Here is a 10689-nt window from a genome sequence, read left to right on the forward strand (position 1 = left end):
CCTTTTAGGGCTATGACCTCTCCAGCCACAGGTTGTTGGCTCACTTTACAGAGATAGGTATTTAGTTCCTTCCTATTTAGCAGACCTTATGTTCAATTAAAGAGCAATTGGTTACTCTTCAGATATAAGCATTGGTATTACACCGTTAAGGATATCTTCCTAAGGCAATCATTGTTGTGACTCATAGGCTTTAAATCTGGGAAGGACTATTGAGTACTTTTCTCCCTGTAGCACATTCTGATGTTAAGCCCAAGAGTGGAGGCTTTCAAGACAACTCAAGCTTGCTTCCTCCAAATCCATTATCTAAAGTGTGTGGTGTCTTCATCAATACATCCTTACTCAAAGTTCCAGGAGATAAGCAAAGGCAATGAAAATACCATTTTTTTTTGAGGAGTCTCTTGGAGGCCCCTGGCCAACAACTTGAAGAGAGGTTTCTCATGTCTGGCACTAAAGTTTCTGTTAGATAGATTAAGTCCCTTGGTTTAGTATGATCACCCTATGTGATACAATTCTATTACGTGTGTGTGTGTGTGTGTGTGTGTGTGTGTGTGTGTGTGTGTGAAGTTATAAAATCGTGTTTCTCTATGGGTTTTTCAAACATCCTGAGTGTTATTTATCTCTCTTTTTGCTCACCCATTACGTTAAAAGATCTTCCATTGCTTTTCTTCTTCTTCTTCACTCCATAACATCATTGTCCTATGTCTGGTCCAGAGCTCCTTCTTTGCCCTTCCTCGATCTTCCCTTTCTATTTTCCTGGCTTCTGTGGCTACTATATCATGGAACTTTCAACTTAATGCATGGAACAGAAATATACTGAGTGAGGTTGACCTAGACCCAAAACGACAAATGCCTCATGTTTGCTTTTAATTGTGAATCTTAGCTCTGGATTTGTAGAGCATATGACCTGACTACAGAAATCTGTATTTAAGTGGTGTTAACTGATAGCCTTCGCTACCTAGGTTTATAACAATAGTCACACAATGCTCTTTCCAGATTTTTCTATTGTTTTATTCACAAGTACTTACAGAAAAATATTTAAAATATATGAATGTATATATGTGAGAATTTATCTTCTCCTGAGTTTCCTTTGATGGTCTATGGACCCCACACTTCTATATTTTGAACCTGTACCTGAGCCATAACATAACTGAAACAGAAGTCCTTCTCAGCCTACTGTTTCCAAAAATCAGGACAAAAGGGTGAGCAGAAAGAACAGCATTGCCCAGAGCCCAGACAGACAACAGGATCAGGTAATTCTCTGGTGACACAGTATTCCAAACTTTTACGAAAAATGATAGAAAAAAAACAGTGTATAAGAGTATAGAAACAACGATGGTTTGTAAGGCTCTGATGTGTGCTGTGTTGCTGATATCTTTACACCTTTTGGCACTCTGCTGCATGTTCTTCAGATGTCTCCACAGGGAGAAGATAAGCAAGAGAAAAGTTGCCAGGGACATAACAAAAGGTATCAATGTAAACATAGGGTTGGTAAATGAAAGAAGTGTGCAAATTTGTGCATGATTATACAGTCTGAAAATCTGAGAATCATTTCTATAAATAGTATCTATACACATATCGGAGTACATTTTTATAATCACAATATTTAAGAACAAGAGAAATAGAGACACTAACAAGGTCACCAAGACCACTTTTCTAACTCTATACTTTAGGTAAAGAAAAATAATGTTAGAAAAGTTGGCTATCTTGAAGAAATAAAGGGTGCTCAGGCTTGCAGTAAGCCAAAGGTTACAATGATTGATCACAGTCCAGGAGATAAAATAAGTTCTTAACATTTTTTCTGTCCTGTGTAATGCTGGGTAAAGCACAGATACCCAACAATCTAGGAATACCAACAAAATTAGAGTGATTCTGGAAATTGCCAGAGCAGTGAGGATTTGATCCACTAAAGAGATTTTTCTTCTTTGGACCCAGTCTATGCAGGTCATCAGAGCAATGAATCCATTTCCTAAGGTTCCCATTATGAATTCCACACTGAAAATCATGGCAAATGTGAGCTGCAGAACAGCAACCATTCTCTGTAAAAACAATGTCCAAATTTCTGATATTACTGATAAAGATTTGTTAATATATTTCTCTAAAATGCAATGCTTCTTCAAAATATGTAGTGCACTCCTATTAAAACCTTGCAGAGGCGATTATCACACAAGCAACTGTCAAGATTTTTTTTCTATTATAATTTATTCACATTACATTCCCATTGTTCTCCCCTAGCTCTTTTTTTATTAATTTATTCGTATTACATCTCGATTGTTAGCCCTTCCCCTGTTTCCTCCCATTCTTCCCTCCCTCCCACTTCCCCCCTTCTCCCCTCCCCTATGTCTGTGATTGAGGGAGACCTCCTCCCCCTATATATACTCTTAGGATATGGAGTCTCTTCTTGGTAACTTGCTATCCCTCCTCTGACCATGTCTCCCCTAGCTCTTACATTCCCATTGCCACTTCCATCCTCCTTCCCTCTCATTCCCCTGTTCTACACCTCTGACAAGTGGGTTCCTCCTCCCCCACCCTCTGACCACAGCCTATGAAGTCTCATCTGGATAGCCTGCATCCTTCCTCTGTTTTCCCACAGTACCTCTCTGCCAAGGAGCGGTAATCAAATCACTGGCAGCAGAGTTTGTGTCAGAGGTAGTCCCCCCCATCCCTCCCTTTGCCATCTTAAGCTGTCAAGATTTCTTGATGACTCATATGATTTCCTATGAAAATCTTAGACTCACAGACCTACAAAGACACTTATCTAAACACTAACTAGCTTGAAGTATTCTAGAATATTCTTTAGTTGATGCTGAAGGAAACACCTGTGATTTTTGTATGCCAACATACAAAAAGAATTTTTATGTATTTTTCAAAATATTTTATCTGGATAAATGAGTATTAAACAACATAGTGTTCTAATTAATATAAAAAGCAATAAATACCTGCACTGGTGTGTAGAAATTCTTAAGCACAAAGGTTCATTAGACTCTTCAAACTGGGTCTGCATGAAGACATGTGCACGTTATTCAAATACTAAAGTATAAATGGCTATCTAATAATCTGCTGAAATCAAGACGTCTGAAGTGCTTAATACTGAGAAAAATAATTATTGATCACCTTACTCATATAAATGCATGTATGCCCATACAAACACACAAATACACATTAATTGATGCAAAATTCTCCTTTTTCTAGTGTAAAAATTCAGCTTGCTATTTTACTGAGCACTGAGCTCAGGTTTAGTGTTTTGATATTAAATATTGTTTAGACAGTTCCCTCAGGTACACACTAAAGTATTAAATTCAGTAACATTGACTTTTGTGTTCTTTCCATGTGAAACTAGGTGTAAGATTCTTTGTCCTCCTTTAAAGCAGCCAATGTTGTAAATCAGTTAATCTACAAGAATCTGGTTCAGTATCTGCTTTTTTTTCTTTCCAAGTAAGACAAATCCTTTCATTAGTATGAAGGACTTGCAGGTTTTATTTATAAACCCTCACCCCCAACATCCATTTTGTGGTCATCATTACAAAAGCCAAGGTAGGCAGGGCAGTTTGGTGCCTAGACAATATGGGCAGTGAGCAGGATCACAGGATATTTCCTTTTTAGTAGGCAAAAAAGTGAACAAAAAGAAAAGAAACAAACTCAGCAACATTTGAGACAGCAGGAAAAAACACTGTAAATATCAAAGGTGGTTTAGAAAGACATAGTGTGGCAGTAGTGGTGTGGAGTGGGAGGCTGACTACCTCCAGTCTCTTGCAACAATTTGAGCTAAGTACATGAATCTAATGTACTACTTAAATTTTCACAAATATTTAGACTTTGGTTTAATAGAAAAATATAGGAAAAATTCCAGGGATACTATAAAACAAATAAAAATGCAAACTCACCAAGAGGAAGGCAAGTCCATACGATGTTTTGCTCCTGTCAGACAGCAATGATGAGCTCAGGAAAGACAAGGAGACATGCAAACTACCCTGGGTAGGGCTCTGTGGAAAGAAGACTGCACAGGGAGTTTCATGGATTCCTGGGAAGAGTCAGGATAGACTACTCATCAATAGCCACGCTCATGCTGAGGAGCCCAGCACAGTTCCTGTCACTCCGTCTTCCAAAGGCTTCAGGTTCTATTTTAAAAGGAACTTCTAGGCAAAGAATCTTCTACAGAAGCTGAGAAGAGCAATGGGGATGATTAACACAAATTACATCTAGACAACAAAATAACAAATCAGATCCTGAGATAGTAAGCCAACACATGGCCTTGAATTCAGAGGCAATGACTACTGAGTTGGTTGGGGGTTTCTATGAGTTTCCTTTGGCCGCAAGAGATCTCCAGTTAGGGCTTTTTCTCTCTGATATTTGTAGATTCCACTTAGGTTTCGTTCATTAATATATAAAATACCTTCATTATATTATTATATATTTGTTGACTACACATTTATCATATATTTATTACATATTTTATATGAATCTATTTAAAAACTAATAGGTAAATTTAATATATAACCTAAGAAAGTTCCTATATGACCCTTCAAATGGCCCTGAGTTTTAGCTGTCCCTTTCTTGTGTTCTTTCCTTTGTTGCCCCCTTACCTTCCCCTCCACATTTAATCTTCTTATTGCACACCCCAACCCTAGGTCTCGCCATAACAATATTCTATATTTCCTCATGAAATCCTTCCTTTTCAGCCCCCAGCCCCTACACTGAGCTCCGTGGTTATAAAGATGGTGGCAGGCCTAATGAAAGCTTAAGAGTTGACATCCACATTTAAGAGAATACATACCATATTTGTCTTTTGGATTCCTGGTTACCATGCTTGGAATGGTTTTTTTCAAACTCAATCCATTTGCCTGTGAATTTCATTTTCATTTTTTTCCTTAACAACTGAGAAGATTCCATTGTGTAAATGTACCACATTTTCCTTATCCATTCATCTGTTGACAAATTTCTGGGTTACTTCCAATTTCTGTCTATTATGAATAGAGTAGCAATGAACATAATGATCAGGTTTCTTTGTAGAAGAGTATAAAATGTTATGGGCATATATTCAGGAATGGTATAGCTGGGCCTCGAAGTTGATCTATTGTCAACTTTCTGAGTAACCGTCACAGTGAATTCCACAGTGACTGTGAAAATTAGCTTTCCCACCAGCAGCAGATGAATGATCTCCTCACCTGACTTCAGTGCTAGCATGAGCTTTCATTTGTTTTATTGATCTTGCTATTTATTTATTTTCATGGTGTTCAGATTTTTTTGTTTGTGTTTTCTATATATTTCAGATATTAGCTTTCTAGTAAATGTGTAGTTGACAAAATCTTTTCCCATTCTGTATCCTGTTGCTTTCTCAAAATAATGGTGTTCTTTATCATACAGAAGTTTTCAGTTTCATAAAGTACCATTTATTACTTCTTGATCATTTACCTATTGGTGTTCTGTTCAGAAAGGGCTTTTTGTGCCCATGAGGTCAAGACTTTACCCCACTTTCTTTAAGGTTCAGTACATCATGTTTTTTTGTTGAGACTTTTGGCCCAATTGGAATTGAGTTTTGTGCAGGGTGATAGGTATGGATCTATTTGGCTTTTTCTATATGGGTATGTGGAATTACTTACGGGTCTTTATCTTAATGACATTGATCAATATGTCTGATTTTATGCCAATATCATGCTGTTTTTATTACCATAACCCTGTAGTACAATTTATACTAAAGGATATTGGTACCTCCAGATATTATTTGATTACCAAGGATTTTTAAAAACTAGTCTGCTTTTTTGTGTGTGTTTCAGTATAAAGATGAAATTTTTATTTTGAATTTCTGTGAAGAATTGGGTTGAAATTTTGACGAGGATTGTGTTGATCTGTACATTGTGTTTAGATGGATAGCCTTTTCACTCTATTGTCCTACAAATCCATGAGCTTCTGTCTTCTGATTTCTTCTTCAATCTCTAAGTTTGGTTAGTGTTACCCTAAGGTATTTTATTTTAAAGTCTGTTTTAAAAGGTATTGTTTCTGATTTCTTTTCTCAATCTATTTGCTGTTTCCATATAGAAAGACTGTTGATTTTTATGCTTGATTTTTTATGTTGATTTTTATGGATAACCAGTTAAAATGCTAATAAGTTTCTGTTGTTATGGCAGAATGCTTAAGGTGGAGCAACATATAGGGGGAAATAATCTGACATTTATCACCTTCTTTAATGCTCAGGGAACATTGTGGATGAGGGGTTTAGGAGAGCAGAAGAAATGTAAGATTCAGAAGGTGTAGAACATGGTAGAATTGTGTTCTATCTGCACAAAGCAGCCATTGTCACCTGTGATTACTCACACAAGACTCCGAGATAAATGAGCCTATTAATATTCCCCTTTTGAAGGCTAGAAGGCCATTGAGGCTCATGAGATGGCATACAAGACTTATTTACTCATGAGGTGGTGTATAGGAAAAATATAATGTGGCATGTAAGGTCCCCTTTGTATACATGGATACATATGTAATTACCCCTTGCTGTAAGGAGAGACCGTTGGCAATTGTTTTACATACAGGGAGAGACCTGTATGTAACCCTAACTGAAGTTGTTGGTTCAATAATATAACATTAGTTGAATTTTTGCTTTGTATTGTAATAGCTAAGCTATCTGGGGTGAAAAGATATTTGATCATATCTTCCCAGGAAAAAATAACATATATCAAAATTGTTTTTCAAATCAATTCAAATTTTATACATGGACCTTTCCATTGGGTCCAATTTCACACAGTTGATGTTATGAAACAGAAGCTCAGTTCTCATCTGATAGCACACAAATAAAGACATATTCTGTGTCATTGTTTTGTAATTTAGCTTTGTAAAATTCTATGCATAAAATTTGAACTAAGCTTCATAGCTTAGTTGTTTAGGGGTTAAGAAGTTTTTAGGTCTAGATAGATGTTTTAAGTTGATAGAGATGAGATTGACATAGAATTCCATTCAGAATTTTAGACTCAGTAAGATAGGAAAGATGTTTTCTTCAAGTTTGCCAAATACAAATAGCCAAATCACTATGATTGTAACATTTATAAAATTCCTGATTGTTTAGTGGCTCTTCTTCCCGTATGAAGTTTATTGTATTTAAGTGTAATAATATAAATGTATATGTAAAAAGAAATATAATAAAAATGGCAAATAAAGAAATTAAGTTTCAAGTTACACGTGAAAGGTAGATACTAAAGAAACTCAATCCTTTCCACACACAATGAGATGAGGTCATTTAACAAAACATCACTTGTAAAGGAAATCTTAAAAAATGATCTCCACAGAAAATGTACAAGGGAGCATAATTGTAACTTATTTATTTACAAATATATTTAACCTATAGGAATTTCATAGTATTTCATATAGAGGTACAGATACATATACATCATATACATGCATATGTATTAATATACATGTGTCTTGATTGCATCACTCTTCTTAATCCTCTCATAAGGGGATTCCTGTTCCCACTCCCCTGGACCTACTATCACCGAGTCTTCATACTTTCATGTGTATTTTTTTAAAACGTCATTGAGTTTTTTTTAGAATTTCTTATATGAGTATGGGTGTGACTTTTTTTTACTTGAGTGTGGATCAATTAACAATTATTATATCACTAAAGAAAAATTACTCAGGAGCTCCTTCCCTAAACCATGATGATTGGTACAATTTTGTGTAAGCATTATGTGGGCTAACTCACCTGCTGTGAGTTCAGGAATGCAATGGCCGTGTCATGCCTAGAAAGCAACATTTTAGAGCAACCATTCTTTCTTGCTCTTTGTTTCAATTATCCTTGAGTTCTAGGAGAATTTATATAGATGTCCCTTTTGGAAGGATTATTTAACGGACGTTCCCAGCTATGAATCTCTGCAAGAACCTCTGCTTATTGCAAGAAGCATTTTCTCTGACCAAAGTTGAGAAGAACGCTAATCTATGAGCATAAATATCTATATTTAGAAGAAAGTGGGACAATGTTTCCATTTAATAAGATAATAACATTCCACCTAGGGCTTATGACTTTCCAGTCAGGTGTTTTGTCCAGCTTAAAAGAAATAGACCTGTGCAAAGGATGTGAAGTAAAATGAGAAAGCGGTTATTTGGTCTCATAGTAGATACATCCTGCCTGGCAGATTGGCCTAAAGCCATGCAAGGTCAACTTCTGGCTAAGATTGTTGATGTATTTGCTGTGATCACCTTGGGCTTACTCCTGGCTTGAGGCCTGTGGTCCCAGGCAGGTTTCTTCTAGTCTTCAATTCATTCCCATCCCTGTAAGCCCATCTGGGCCTGTTCTGCTCCAGCGTGGTGGTCATCTCTGCCAGACGGGTGGTCATCTCAGGCTCAGCCTTTTCAGAGAGTGTTTGGCTACTGGTCATTTAGATGTTCCCCAGTTGGAGCACTGAGAATAGGGATAGCCTCTGTCCTCTTGGCTGCCTGCTGACACATATGTAACCACATATGCAGCCACACCTGCAATACCTCTGCAGGCAGTCATTCTCCACGTTTTATTCATCAGACTCATGTGTGATATTTATAGATTTTAAAATGTGGTTCAAAATTGCTTTTAAGTACATATTGATGAATCTCAAATGTAAATGTTCAATTAAAATACAACTATTTTGTGTTGGCATGTTATTCTGTGATATCAGGAAGCATTATTAAGTCAATGAGTTAATCCAAGAAGACTGTCCCCTTACACTGTACACTATTTCCTTTACTAGACAGAAAACTTGCTGATCGAATTTACTTCCCCTCTCCTACAGCAGCATTTGCTCTGTGGCATTTCTTGCAGTCACAAATGTTCATGAAAAAAACACAGCCTATCAGCAAAGAATAGAAGAAACATCAAAGAGTTCTATCAATTCAATAGCTAATGATTAATCAAAGGACCATTGATGCAATTTAAGAAACAACTAAGAAATAAAATATTATACACACATATATTTAACCTTAGAAATGGCTGAAAGAACATGAGTTACTTCAGTGTGTGGATCTGACTTCATTATCTTCTAAAGATTATTAATCCAAAATAAAATTATTTATAGAGACAAGCACTGGGAGATAAAAGACAGAGCAGATATAACTAGCCTTCTCACCCCTAAGTTCGTAGTAAGAAGGGTGTCTGATATCAATGCCCTATATTTAGGCTAAGGACCGGTATAGTACAGAAGTGACACACTGGCAATTTTTCAGGAAAAAAAGTTTCTAAAAATATATGCACAAACTCCATATTTGTAGAAGCAGTAATCTTTCTAGTTTGTCTTCTTCATGTACCAGAGATGCACTCTGAAAAATGGATAAATAAAGAGCAGACACCATGAGTTTGGGTTCATGTGGAATGGTTGTGGGGACCAGAACTTTAAAGGCCTTAAGAAGAAATTTCCCCTAGGAAAGCTACACTGAGTGCTGATGGGCTTTGCTGAGCCTGCCAGGGAACCTATTGCCCTGGTTTGTAACTTTAGGTTCCACCCAAACAGTAAAATAATGGTTTGTTCCTCAGATATCAAGTATTGTCCTCATCTATTCATGCGTCAGTGTTAAGTATAGGTACATTTGCAAGTGGCTAATCCATTTCATTTATTCATAGGACGTTTTATAAACTGACCACATTAAGATACATACACAAAGAACAATTATATGTAAACATATTCATGCTTATACCTGTACATATACAATGAAATCCTTTCCATATCACTGTGACTACATATAATGTTATTATGAATAAAGCAAGTTTAGACTCCAAGTCATCATTACTGATTTAAGAGAAATTGCACATATGTGTTATTAAAGACATAGGAATCACTATTTAAGCACAGTGAGATTAATAAAAAAAAAAAATGAAGTTTGAAAGCGCATGTGTTGGTGCGGGCTGTTTGGGGGAGCTAAATGGAAATAAGGCCTGGACACAAACATTACACATTTAGAACATGTATGAAATTCTCACATAATAAATTTAAAAAATTATTGGCTAGATATAGTGGGGACATAGATCTTAAGGAAAAGCCCACATCCCCCACCACTTTACTAAGCTGACATAATTCCTTTCTGCATTTTAAATATATACTCTTATGTACACAGAAAAGAGTAGCTCTCATCCGTCAACAAAGGAACTTCTCTTTGCAATAGGCAGAAACCATTACAAATAAATACAACAGATAAAAGTGCAGAGGTCCTGTGATGCGTGGTTCCCCGTCCTAATGGATGTATCTACAATACAATTTAGGAAGATCTGTGAAAGATAGGGCAGAAGAATAAGAAAGGGAAGTCTACTGTGAAATTGAATCTGCTAGAAACATCAGGGAAGATACTGCATGAAGTCTCAACCTGGCTTCCTAAGCAAGACATGAACAGGGACAATACCAGTAGACAACAAACCATGGAAAAGGGAATTCTCAAAGACTCCAACCTCAGACAAAGGCAAGTGGAGAATACCAAGAGTAGGTGAAAATATTAATCTATTTATTCTTAAAACTCTCTCTAAATAGGTGGACAAAAACGTAGACATAGTTTCTTGAGTTTTGTTTAAGATCAAGGGTAGAAAACATGTTTGTAGCTTTTTTTAATTAATAAGCAAATGAAAGCATTACATAAGGAAACCAAAGAAAGTATCGCATAAAACAATAAAGAAAACAACTTGAAAATTTTCATTATTAAATCAAGTAGTAATACCAATTCTTTTCTACACTATACCGTACCTATTTT

The 10689-nt window shown here is 36.3% G+C and overlaps 1 protein-coding gene across 1 annotated transcript; it reads right to left on the bottom strand.

Annotated features, from left to right (window-relative positions):
- Positions 1-1112: 1112 nt before the first annotated feature.
- On the bottom strand, positions 1113-2033 carry LOC311587795 (taste receptor type 2 member 113-like; the record flags this gene model as incomplete). The annotated part of the gene is made up of 1 exon (XM_084764994.1): positions 1113-2033. The coding sequence occupies one exon, from the start codon at positions 2031-2033 to the stop codon at positions 1113-1115; it is 921 nt and encodes a 306-aa protein (XP_084621120.1).
- Between the last annotated feature and the right edge of the window lie 8656 nt (positions 2034-10689).

Source organism: Acomys minous (assembly GCF_964271855.1).
Source record: "Acomys minous genome assembly, chromosome: 17".
Taxonomy (NCBI): Eukaryota; Metazoa; Chordata; class Mammalia; order Rodentia; family Muridae; genus Acomys; species Acomys minous.